Source organism: Cucurbita pepo, chromosome 10 (assembly GCF_057944985.1).
Source record: "Cucurbita pepo subsp. pepo isolate OVF chromosome 10, ASM5794498v1, whole genome shotgun sequence".
In the NCBI taxonomy this organism is placed as follows: Eukaryota; Viridiplantae; Streptophyta; class Magnoliopsida; order Cucurbitales; family Cucurbitaceae; genus Cucurbita; species Cucurbita pepo.
In genome coordinates, this window is record NC_141807.1 from 19,041,361 (window position 1) to 19,054,857 (window position 13,497).

The 13,497-nt window shown below is 35.8% G+C and overlaps 1 protein-coding gene across 2 annotated transcripts in view; it reads left to right on the forward strand.

Annotated features, from left to right (window-relative positions):
- ABCA1 (ATP-binding cassette A1) overlaps positions 1-13,497 on the forward strand; it is a 61,752-nt gene that overhangs the window by 34,642 nt on the left and 13,613 nt on the right. For both annotated transcript variants that reach the window (XM_023688099.2, XM_087127934.1), the window contains 11 exons: positions 2,280-2,366; positions 4,825-4,923; positions 4,996-5,180; positions 5,573-5,627; positions 5,732-5,803; positions 6,487-7,206; positions 7,352-7,530; positions 10,007-10,217; positions 11,187-11,270; positions 12,491-12,532; positions 12,615-12,711. In XM_023688099.2, the coding sequence (XP_023543867.2) occupies positions 2,280-2,366; positions 4,825-4,923; positions 4,996-5,180; positions 5,573-5,627; positions 5,732-5,803; positions 6,487-7,206; positions 7,352-7,530; positions 10,007-10,217; positions 11,187-11,270; positions 12,491-12,532; positions 12,615-12,711 (1,831 nt within the window). The remainder of the gene's footprint in view (positions 1-2,279; positions 2,367-4,824; positions 4,924-4,995; positions 5,181-5,572; positions 5,628-5,731; positions 5,804-6,486; positions 7,207-7,351; positions 7,531-10,006; positions 10,218-11,186; positions 11,271-12,490; positions 12,533-12,614; positions 12,712-13,497) is intronic.

Consider the following 13,497-nt stretch of genomic DNA (forward strand, 5'->3'; position numbering starts at 1 on the left):
TACTTGGGTTTTCATCCCAAAAGAAATACAAAGCACAGAGTGCTCTAGTTTCTATAGAGTGTCTTGTAATCTTTTCTTGATTGGTGTTCATAACAAGTGCAAGTGTTTCCCACAAAGAGTTGTGTTCAACAATCTGGTATTAAAGTGAGGTTAGTATAAGTTGCCTGATCTCTTTGAATTCTTAGTATGCTTTGTGGTTGCAGTTTTGTCTGATCTTCCACATCAGACACGATTTATTGAGATTATTAGTGAGTGAGTTTCTTAGGTTACTCTGCAAGTTCTATGTCGAAAAGACTTGTTTGGTATTACTGAGGTATTGCCAATACGATGGGTGATTTCCAAATCATTGGAGGAATCAAGAAACTCAACAACAACTACAACACGTGGGCAACATGCACGATATCCTATTTACAAGGACAGGACCTTTGGGAGGTCGTTGATGGGAGTGAAACTATGTCGCCAGAGGAGAATTCTAACAACGCATTGTGCAAATGGAGAATCAAAGCAGGCAAAGCAATGTTTGCCTTGAAAACCTTAATCGAAGAAGAGATGTTAGAGCACATTTGGGTTGACAGGACACCGAAAGAAGCATGAGACATGTTCGTGATGTTGTTCTCAAAGAAGAAGGATACGAGACTACAACTTCTAGAGAACGAGTTGTTATCAATTTTACAACGTGACATGACAATGACTCAGTACTTCCACAAAGTCAAGTCGATCTGCAGTGAGATTCCTGAACTAGACCCGAAATCCACCTTGGAGAAGCTCGAATGAAGAGGATCATTATCCACGGATTACGACCAGAATATAGAAGCTTCATTATTGCTGTACAAGGATGGCCCACTCAACCATCACTTGTAGAATTTGAAAATTTGTTAGCCAGCCAAGAAACCATGGCTAAACAAATGGGAGACATCACATTGAAGGGCTAAGAATAAGCACTCTACACAAGTGAATGTCGAAGCAACCCTATGCCGTCTACCAGACGTGGATACAAAAATGGTGACAAAGGAAGAAGCCACCAAGGAACTGCACAACCAGGGAGAGCTCAGAAAAACGACAACAAAAGCTCTCAAGGGAAGAGATTTAAAGGTATTTGGTACAATTGCGGGAAGAAGAGCCACATGTCCAGGGATTGTTGGTCTAAGAAAAAATATGTCGTAAGCAATATGACATCCTCCAACATGGAGATGAAGGAGGAATGAGATGCAAAGGTACTAGGCATAGAAGAAGATGAGCTAGCACTCATGGCGATGATGAGAGAGCATATCGATTATGAGAATGACTGGATCGTTGATTTAGGATGCTCAAATCACAGATTGGCGATCAGAGAAAATTGCAAGACAAGAAAGAGTACAAAGGAAGTCCTATGGTACGCACAGCAAATAACACACAGTTGTCAATTGCTCAAATCGGCAATACGACAATCATACATGGCAATAAATATGATATAGTGTCACTACATAATGTTTATCATGTATCGGGTATAAAGAAGAACTTGTTGTCAGTGCCACAACATCAGGAAACTATGTCTTATTTGGGCCAAAAGATGTGAAAGTCTATGAAGATGTTAAGATAATAGGAAAGCCAACAATGGAAAGGCGAAGAGTGGAGTCCGTTTACATCCTATCTGCAGAGTCTGTCTATGTGGAAACCTCTCTTTAGCGGACACGTTTTAATATCTTGAGGGGGAAGCTCGAAAGGGAAAGCCCAAAAAGGATAATATTGGGTTTGGGCGGTTACACTCCCACAATTGAAATCTGACCATAATAAGATACAAAACCTTCGAAGAGCAAGCCAGTATTTTTTATTTTAGAGTTTTGGTTGGAGAGCAATCAAAGGCTTTTTGAAGTCAAACGTTGTTCCTGATAGATTTTTCTCCTGGATAGATTGATTTGATTCAATTCTCCTTGAAGCTTCCTCAGGGTTGTGTTCCTTAGGATTTTCGTTTTGATTTGGAATGCTTTTATATGTCCCTGTAATTCTGTTCATTTTATAGTTAGTATCTTGTGAAACATTAGTCTCTTTTCATCTTTCCTATGAAAAGTTTTGTTTCCAGTTAAAAATACACACACAGATATGTATATATGTATCTTGAGACTAATATTACATTCATGTCAATACATGTATCGTTGTTTCTGTGCCTGTTACAACTAGTTTCCATATACCTTTGAAATGGTTCCAACTTTTAGTTGTCTCGTCTCATTCTCATGGTTTAGTTTTATACTTGGTATTATATTAGTTTTATTGGATGCTTCTCATTTCATTACTTCATACAGGTACGAGAGCATTTGGAAATATTTGCCACATTGAAAGGAGTGAAAGAAGACTGTTTGGAAAGGACTGTTGTTGATATGGTTAATGAAGTAAGAACTTTTAAGTTTTCCTTAAACAGGCTTCTATTGGAATAGCATACATATTCTCTAGTTTTGCAGCCTTCGATGGAAACGACCATGGATTTTTTTGTGCAAGTATGACTAATAATTTCTGCTATTCTTTGTTCTTTCATACTTGATTGCATAAATCTTTTTGATACTTTCTTAGGTTATTCATTGTGAATGGAATCATTTTTGTCATTGCATTACATTGTAACTCTTATAAACTTCTACGAATTGGTGTCAAAGGAATGATCTTGATTTAAGGAATATTGGTGTAATTCAGAAATTTAAGTTGAGAAATATTTGTGTAATCCCATCAAATAAGGAAAGTAGTTGACCTAGGTACCTAAATATTTGTGTAATCCCATTAAATAAGGAAAGTAGTTGACCTAGGTACCTAGGGATTTATTCTTACCTAGTATCCAGGGATTTAGTTAGCTTTTCTGTATTATAAAAGACACATGTACCTCTTTAAAAATTAATATGAAAAGAAACAAGAAGACTCACGAAGGTAATGAAAGACCGTAGATATAAGAAATGTCAAGGAGATCCAAACACTTAGAATCAAGGGGAGTTACAATGCTTCTAGTGTGTGTAGATGACATCTTAGTCACTTAAAATAATGAAGAAGAAAAGCTTGAACTTAGAAGGAAATTGATGAAAGAACTTGGAAGGCTAAAGTACTTTCTCGATATTGAAGTAGCATACTCAGCTTTGGACATTTTCATATCACAACAGAAATATGTGATGAGTTTATTGATGGAAACAGAGAAAGCAGATGTAAATATGCACCAACGCCAGTGGATCCACATAAAAAATTAGGAGAGTTGAAAGAACTTGCGATGAACAAAGAATCGTACCAGAGGCTAGTGGGGAGGCGCATATATCTAGCTCATACTTGACCAGGCATAGCATACTTAGTGAGTTTAATTAAATAATTCATGCATGATCCATGGGAGCCTCACCTTGAGGCAATATATAGAGTATTCCGTAGTGGGAAGGCGTATATATCTAGCTCATATTTGACCAGACATAGCATACTTAGTGAGTGTAATTAACTAATTCATGCATGATCCATGGGAGCCTCACCTTGAGGCAATATATAGAGTATTCCATTACCTGAAAGGAACTTTATGTCAATGAATTTTGTTCAAACGGAACAATTCCTTTACATTTGAAGCTTACCCCGTTGCTGACTATGCTAGATCAATATTGGACTGAAGATCTACTATGTGGTATTGTACTTTTCTTAGAGCTAATTTGGTAACATGGAGGAGTTGAGCAAAATGTTGTTGCTAGATCATCTATCAAATCAGGATTATGAGTTATTGCAAGGGCTATGTGAACTCTTATAGTTGAAGATAATTCTTAATGACTTACAGATTAAGGGAGATGATCTGATAAAGTTGTACTACGACAATAAACCAACTATCAATATTGCACATAATCCTACCCAATATGATATGACAAATCGTATTGAAATTATCGACATTTATCAAGGAGAAATTAGAGAAGGTGTTCATATGCTTTAATTATGTGTGCTCGTAGCTTCAACTAGTAGATATACTAATGAAAGGTCTTCACAACTCAATGTTTCATAAGTTAGTATCCAAGTTCGGAATGGATGATATCGACTCCTCAGCTTGAGGTGGAGTGTTTTAGGAATGACCATGATTCAAGGAATGTTTGTATACTTCCTAGGCTTAAGTTGAGAAATATTTGTGTAATCCTATTAAATAAGGAATGTAGGTGACTTCCCTAATTTATTTGTATTGATACCTAGTATCTAGGTATTTGGTTACACATGTACCTCTCCGAGAATTAATTTAAAGAGGAGATAATTTACACTTGCAACCATTAACATAAAAAAATGGAAACATTTCCATCTTTGTTTGGGAGATTGTTCTGAAAACAGTGGTGTACTTATATTTTCATAATTATTTTCAAGTATTATGATGGGTTGACTAGTAAAAATTATGTTTCTTTTATTAACATACTTAGTTTTGGCCACCAGAAGAATGGACTGATATGAATGAATCGAGAAACGTGATTTTCTTCACGATAATGGGCGGAATTGTTGTGGGCATTTCGGCTGAATATGGAATGTCCTTTAACAAGTAGTAGCTGCAGAAAGACTATTGGTTTCGATGTCATTTTTTTAATGGATATTTTCTGTTCAAAGTTTTGGCCAAGCTTTCCTGTTCGTAGAACTTTTAATTCATATGATTTAGCTCAGAAACCTGATTTTCTTCTTCTTTGTATTTTGCATGGTAGATAACAATTAAATGTACTGTTTGGAAAGAATGATGAGTTCATTTACTCACACTGCAATTTTTTCCTACTTTTGATGTGAAAAATAATCAGATTTGTTTTACCTCTGTGTTATTGTTCACTGGGATCGGTTTGAAAAGATCAACCGTTCATTTATTTCTATCCTTATGCGCAGGTTGGCCTGGCTGATAAAATTAACACTCCTGTGAAGGCTCTTTCTGGCGGCATGAAGAGGAAACTGTCCCTAGGAATAGCGTTGATAGGGGACAGCAAGGTGGTTTATTGATTAAATAAAGCTAAGCTACGTCTCAATAATTCCTACATGTTTATTATTTTAATGTTACAGGTTATCGTCCTTGATGAGCCTACAAGTGGAATGGACCCATACTCAATGCGCTTGACATGGCAATTAATTAAAAAGATAAAAAAGGGTAGGATTATATTGCTGACAACACACTCAATGGATGAAGCTGATGAACTGGGAGATCGGATAGCCATTATGGCTAATGGATCTCTGAAATGTTGTGGAAGGTATAGCCTCTGGTAGCATGACTCCATAGTCAGTGCAAACGATTCAATTACATCATGGGTCGTGATCAAATGAAGCATATTGACATTGATTACAACTTTATAAGTCCCGAAAATTTTGTATTCTCCATTAATTAATATAGATAAAAGACACGATGCAAGAAAGGAAAGAAGAGAAACAAATAACTAATGAACTAAATTAAAATTTGACCCTTAATATTTACTAAGAATAAACTTAAAAAAACAAAGTCTTCCCATAGAAAACTCTTAACTATGGGAAATTTAGTCGATGTGGACACTATATTGTTGATACTTCCCTCTAGGCTAGTGGATAAATAGTTAAACCATAATTTCTAGTTTCATTTCTTTTATTTATTTATTATTATTTTTTACAGTTCTCTTTTCTTGAAGCATCAGTATGGAGTTGGTTATACTCTTACTTTAGTGAAGGTGAGGGTTTCCTCCAACTTTTTTCTCGTTATGAACTTACTGAATGATGGTTTCAATAATCTGCAACCTTTGGCCTCATTCCTTGTCACAATGTCTCCTTTCAGTCTGCACCTACTGTATCCGTTGCTGCAGATATCATCTATCGTCACATTCCATCAGCAGTCTGTGTGAGTGAGGTAATCAATTCACCTGCCTATTCATTGTTTTCCGTTCAATTATAAGCAATAGTGTAGTTATGTAGGCTCACCAATAGCCTACCCGAAACTAGCTGATGCTTGAAATTTTTTGAAGAATGTTCACGATTAATCAAATCTCTTGCATGAGCTATACTGACAGTTGTATCTAGATGCTACAAAAGCCCGTTCGGTTGACAATGATTGAAGAACGAAAATATATGCAAACACGATTCAATGTTTTCATTGTTCACCAGGAGTGTCTCATGAAATATGTTGAAAATAAGGTTTTCGCAGTTCACCTATGAACTTATCAGCCTGCTTTGTTGATTCTTATTTATTGAGTTGGTTTTCTATTCATAAGTATGTTTTCCTCTCCCCTCTCCATCTTTCTCAATGTGTATATATATATATATTTACTTTTTTGTGCACGAGCTTTCAGCAACCCTGCTTCCAGAAACCAGGCTTTACTTCAAGGATTAGTATATTATATCAGTGCTCATTATGCCTTGGCCATTAAGAACATGTATTCAAAATATGTTGAATGCACGGATAAAGTTGGTAACCAGGAAAATTGATGGGCACAGACTTTTTTCTGAAGTTCGTAGTTTAACATAAGGCAATTTTGACCTTTTTTTGTCCTTTTGTGTTTCCTTTTGTACATGAATGTTTGCCATGCTTTTCAGGTTGGGACTGAGATCTCCTTTAAGCTTCCTATATCATCTGCTTCTTCATTTGAGAGCATGTTTCGGGAAATTGAAAATTATATGCAAAGATCAGTTTCTAACTCCGAAATGAATTGTTCTTCGGATACTAATACTGGTGATGAAAAAGACCATCTTGGAATTGAAAGTTACGGTATATCTGTTACCACTCTTGAGGAAGTATTCCTAAAAGTTGCTGGATGTGATTTAGAGGTTGCACCCAGTGAGCAGAAAGAAAGTTCTCTCCTTGGTAGTTCTGTGGTTTCTAATATCTCTGTTCATCATACGCCTAGCAAAATCACTGAATCTCAGTATTTTGGGATATCTGAAAAGGCTGGTTTCTTGGCTTTCATAGTAAAAAGAGCGTGTGGTTTGGTATTTTCAACAGTTTTCAGTATTATAAACTTTCTGAGTTTAGGGTGCTGTGGGTGTGATATACTATGGAGATCAAAGTTTTGGCAACATTCAAAAGCATTATTTATTAAGAGGGCCATAACTGCTCGTAGAGACCGCAGGACAGTTGTATTCCAACTTTTGATTCCTGTTGTATTCTTGTTTGTTGGTCTTCTCTTTCTTAGGCTCAAGCCACATCCAGACCAGCAGTCGGTAACTTTGACAACTTCAGAATTTAATCCACAATTAATCGGTGGTGGTGGTGGTGGTCCAATTCCTTTCGATCTTCAGTGGAACATTTCCCAGCAGGTTATCAGTTATCATGTTAACCTGTTCTTTTCTTTGTTATGTAGACTATCTCGCTTGACAGCAATGGATACTCCTGAGGTTTAACTTCATTTTATTGTTTTTGAATCTGAAGACTAATTCTTCTGAATGTTATTTGGTGACACAGGTTGCACACTGTATTAAAGGTGGCTGGATTCAAAAATATAAACCTAGTGCGTATAAGTTCCCTGATGCTGAAAAAGCATTTTCCGATGCAATAGAAGCAGCAGGGGAAACTCTGGGACCAATTCTACTATCCATGAGTGAATATCTGATGTCTAGCTTCAATGAATCCTATCAATCAAGGTGTGCTGACATATATTTTTAAATTTTATGCAGTCTGAAATATTTTAGTGTAGCTTTTGGATTAATCTTGATTGTGCGAATTCTAGATTAATGATCTTATTTCTTGTCAATCGAGATCGACACTCTTAACTTCTCTAGTTCTCTTGTGTGTATCAAGTTTGTATGGATACTGCACTTTAGATCGTTTGTTTCTTCGTTGATAGTTTTGCTAAGGAACGTCAGTCCCAGTTTCTTCATGGCTAATGAAGTTTGATGTGCTGTGGGTTATGCTAACATGATAACTTCAAATTGTTTTTGGAATTTATTTGGAGGTTAGGCCTCGGAACAAAAAGGTTTTTTGAGTTCCATCAACCGTTTCACCTTTTTTTAAGTCTCAAGCATTTAAATCTCGGATGTTTAATATTTATGCCTATGAAATAATATCAAATATCCAAATGGGCTGAAAGATATTACTCCTAGTTATATTGTCTTTTATTTTCATTTTACCGTCTTTATTTTAGGATTCCCTTCATTCTACCAACCCTGTGTTGATTACAATAAAGTTTTGGTCTACAGCCTTAATTTGGAAACCCATATTCCACATTTACTGACAGTCTTAACCCAAAACCATAAACTGTACGTGAATATTAAGGTGTTTCAATTTTCTAAAGATGATTTGGAGCACTTTGGTTGTTGGATTTCATGCGAGTATAAATACAGACCCGAGTAACTTAAAAGTCATGTTGTAGTTGATGCTTAGAAGAACTATGGGTTTTCTTGGACCTCATAGGCTGTTGCATTCATTTTGTAGCCAACTAGGGTTCTAGCAATTCAAGAAGCATGCAGTCACTTGGAATTTTGGAAATCCCCAAGCTTTTATAGTCTGATCATTTGTTTGCCTCACCTGATCTTTATTTCCCACTTGTCACTAAGATTCCTACAGCCCAAGTTTAGGCGCACTAATTATGGGAAAGCAATGATCAGCCAACTACATTTAGGTTCTATTACTAAACCTTTTCTTAAACTGATATATTGGGTAGCCATTCCATAGGAAGAATGCAGCGTTGAAATTCAAGCACAGCCATGTGAAGCCTGTCGGAGTTGGACCATTTGCCTGCCTACTGCCAGATTCTTGGATGCTGTCATTTTTGTGAAGGCGGAGTTCCAAAGCTTTGGTATCAAATCTTGGTGGAGTTCTGGAAAACCATGATTATTTTATTAATCTTAAAAAAATATGAAGTACAATGGACAGTTCCTGTGCCGTTATATAGCTTAGGCCTATAGGGAACAGGTTGAAATGAAGGAAGTTAAAGTAATTATTTTAAAGTGATTGGAGCTGAACTAACTCAATTTATTTATATTAAATATATATTTCTTATAAGAAACTGGTAGTTGTTGGTAATCTCTTCCATGATTAACCAAATTACCCTACAAATAGCTGCACTGGGAAGGAGCCACAGAGTTTATTTTTTATCTGAAGGAGAAAAAGGGCGATAAAAGGTTTATAATAACGCAATCTTAATGTTGTGCTGGACCCAAGGAATTTTGGAATTCCCGTGGAAGGGAACCAGAAGTGAGAAGCAGGTGGGCAGGATATGAACTAGTGGTTCGTATCGGCCCAGTGTGGTTGGACATGGAGCACTAACTGGGGCATATAGCTGTAGCAGGATTTTATCCTTTGAATTTTGTTCGCTTATGTTTTTCTTTTTCTTTTTTTTTGTAAAAATTTCATCAGCTGTGTTGGTAGCTCCTAATGATTAAAACCAAAGAAGACCTTGCATTTTTTGTGGAGCTTTGTGACCCAGATATTCTTGCAAATGCCCTCTTTCTCTATAATCCAAGAATACGGCCGGGTAATGTGGTGGGGGTATTTGCTTGTATGGCGGCGGTGAATGAGCTTAATCCTCTGAATCTCTGCCTCTAATAGGTTTTCTTAAGACAACTGTCGGGTGTCTCTGTTTCTGTCTCGTTGATCGCAATTTTTGTTGTCCTGATGACTTGAACAAAGAGTCTTTCATATTTGAGCTTAATGTCATGCCAGAAGAAAGATTTAGAGTCGTCCCTGTAAAATGGCTGAGGTTGTCAATTATGCTCTTGAGCTTGATAATGTTGGGTGCTAAATGCCCACGAATAGTGGGGAGGCTGCTGATTTTGACTAAATCATATTTGGCATGAACGGCATCTTTTAAGAGACTTGTATTTTCACATATAGTAGAAATTTAGGAATGAAATATCCTAAATTTAAAAACAAAATGAACTTGTAATAACAATTAAAATAGTTACAAGAGAGCCCTTGAATTCCTTACTTCTCATATTATTTAAAATTATAAATATGAATTTTGAAGCTTCACAAGTATATATATAAATAAATGCTATAACATTACGTCTATCCTAGCATAGAACACATTGTAACATATGCTGTATTTGTGTACATGGCTCCTCAAAAGCAGCAGTTCAATTACGTCGTCCATTTATGATTACTTTCTATGCTCTTTAGGTATGGAGCGATTGTAATGGATGATCAGAATGTTGATGGCAGTATAGGATATACTGTACTTCACAATTGTTCTTGTCAGCATTCTGCTCCAACCTTTATCAATTTGGTGAATGCTGCTGTTCTGAGGCTTGCTACTGGTGACCAGAATATGACTATTCAAACACGAAATCACCCTCTTCCCATGACAAAAAGCCAACGCTTGCAACGTCATGTACGTGATTTCTTTCTCTTTATATGAGTATGGGTACATTTGCTGTGTATGAATTTTGTTAACTCTAAGATAAAGATGACAGGCCAGAAGATTCGTATTGTGTCAATCCTTGGTCCTTATGCATCCCTCTCCTGTACTTTTCAGAATCTTAATGGAAATCTCTTTACTTGTTTCTTAGGGAGAATTAAAAAATCAAGTAGCCTTATGTGGCAACGTTCTGTCCAATCCCTCCCATGTTCCTTTAGAATCTTAATAGAAAGTCCTTTGTTTTTTAACAAAATAATAATAATCATAAAACGGTGTCGAGTCCCAAAATGATGATCTCTCTCATCTCATTCTTCATAAAATATTCCTCTTTCTAAGGAATATGCTCTTCTGGCCCGCTGTGTTCTTGACCTGAATCGTCATCCATCAGCGTAATTATTTTCCTTGCAGAGTATTCATTTGGCATGTTGCCATCCTAAAATATGTTACCTGTTATGTAAGGAAATAGATTTATTATTCTGTGGCTGCATTTCTCTTATGCGTCCTTCTGGTATGCATGAAGTTTGTGGAAGATGCTCTTATTAGAAATAACTTAGACCATATATTCTTCATGACTTCCTTCTTGCAGATCTTTTCTGAACATTGTTAGTTTCGAACTTATAGAACTCAATGTTTCAAAGACGGTGACAGGTTACATTTTAAATAGAGATTCCACGCTTTGTTCGTCCACATATAGTAAAAGTATATCGACAGTTTAAAGTTCCAAAAACACTTGTCCTGTGTAGTAAATAGAGAATATATTTACTATCTCTTGCTTCATTGCTCCTATATTCACTGAACACTGGATTGTTTTGCAAGTTTTCTCGTATCTAATAAATTCTGTATTACAAGAAATCTTAATATTGTGTGCTGTATTATCTCTTTCATTTATTTATGTCAGTACTTTTTTATGCTTCAATGAAGAAAAATCTTGTCATTTTGTAGGATTTGGATGCTTTTGCTGCTGCTATCATCGTTAATATAGCGTTCTGTTTTATTCCTGCATCATTTGCTGTCTCACTTGTGAAGGTAGTACTTTTAGATCCCTTCTTAACACATTATAAATTATTTTTGAGTGTTTGTTATGGTTTGACATAGATCCGAATTAGTCTCAATGGTCACAAATTTTGAATTTAGTCTTTATACTTTGAGTCGGGTTTCAATTTGGTGTTCATAATTTTAAAAGTGACACGTTGGTTCCTATGATTTAATCGAACATCACAAGTTATCCCAACTGTAAAAGTATTGATACTTTTTTTAACGTGAGAATAAGTTGATATTTTTACCTGGCTAATTGTGTTAGTTCACTGAATTAGGGTGTTTTAGGGTTTAGGATGGAGTAAAAAATCGAAGAAAACGTCGAAAATATGTCAAATTTCAAGTGGTTAGATGATCTGCAAATCTCCATATGCAAGAATATGCAATCAAAGGTAGTATTTAGATCAGGTTGAGTCTACAGGGACTATTTTATGCAAATTTGATAAATTGAGACCCAAATGCAAGTCTCTGTACCCCTGTTTTCTAAAACCGTCTTCTCAAAGCGGGGCCAGAGGCTTGAGAATACATCATCTGGCCTTAGGCGATATGAATTCGAGTTGCCTGACTCACTCGATGCTAAGAGTGAGTGCCACACAATCGCTTGTAAATGTCCAAAGAGGGTGCGATTGTGACCTAGTGCAACCAAATTTTTTTTTTGTAAAATAGATCGTATGCGAGTAGTTAGAAAAATGCAGTTGTAAGATATTCAAGAGTACTAAATTGAAGACTTGGGATCCTATTTGATCAGGTAGGTAATCATGATTACATTTTCTTCATAAATACTTGGGAACATGCTTAAAAATATTATGTCTATTTTTCACTCAACAATTTTATTTTGTTGAGGGGTATATGGACAAGTGGGATGATATAAAATGTTTGTAAAATGTTTTTATCCTTTAAAACGTTCCCTAGGTATTCACTAAAGTACTCAGTTCGACGGTCATGGTTCGATGGTCATAGTTGTAAAGATTTTATTTTGAATTTACGTTCAATCGTATTATAAAGATGTTTGAAAAGATCTCACTCCAAATGAAGTTGTTGTCTTGGTCTTGATCGGAGATAGAAATGGGCGTGGTGTCCGACGTATCAGAAACTAGAACGAAGAGATGCTTCTTTTATCATAGAAAACAATCTAATTATATATCTACAAAAAGTTATAAGGCTTCGAAAATGTTCTTCAAAACATGATAAAATTATCTAAATTTATGCAGGAACGTGAAACAAAAGCTAAACACCAGCAAATGATCAGTGGGGTAAGGCATCTCTTCATTTGCTTCTCATATTTTTTAAAACATTTAAGCCTGACCTTGTCTTCAAACAATATACTGTTACCAGGTTTCGATGCTTTCATATTGGATATCTACTTACCTATGGGACGTTATAAGCTTCTTGGTTCCTACTTGTTTAGCACTAGTACTCTTTTACATCTTTGGTACGTTCGTTCTCTTCTAATTATTCATTTTCCAGAGTTTTGATGATTTCGAGTTTTATTCAGTAAGTTTGTTCCATTATTTCACATCTCGTGTTGGGTTATGGAGCCTGATGCCTATCTATAGTAAAAGATCTGGTAGAAATATATATGGTAGATATTTCGTTAAGATTTGGTAGAGATATATATGGTAGAGAAGATATATATATGGTAGATATTTCGTAAAGATTTGGTAGAGATGTATCTGCTTAAATCTGTTAAAGCTATATTTAGTAAATTGAAACCATATATATATATCCCATTGGGCAGTGCTCTGTATTCTCTCTTAGTAGATACCTGAAGTCATCGATAAAACCTTTAGCCAATATTTCTCCTTGAATTATCTCTCATGTTCTCTGTGTTCATCTTGATCGAGTTTGTTCTCTCTTGGTGTACATACCTGAAGTCATCAATAAAGCCTTTAGCCAATATTTCTCCTTGAATTTTCTCTCTCATGTTCTTTGTGTTCATCTTGATCAAGTGTGTTATCTCTTGGTGTACATACCTGAAGTCATCAATAAAATCTTTAGCCAATATTTCTCCTTGAATTTTCTCTCTCATGTTCTCTGTATTCATCTTGATCGAGTGTGTTCTCTCTTGGTGTACATACCTGAAGATCGAGTGTGTTCTCTCTTGGTGTACATACCTGAAGTTGTCAATAAAACCTTTAGTTAATATTCCTTCTTGAATTTTCTCTCTCATGTTCTTTGTGTTCATCTTGATTGAGTGTGTGCGTTGTTGAGCGATCCT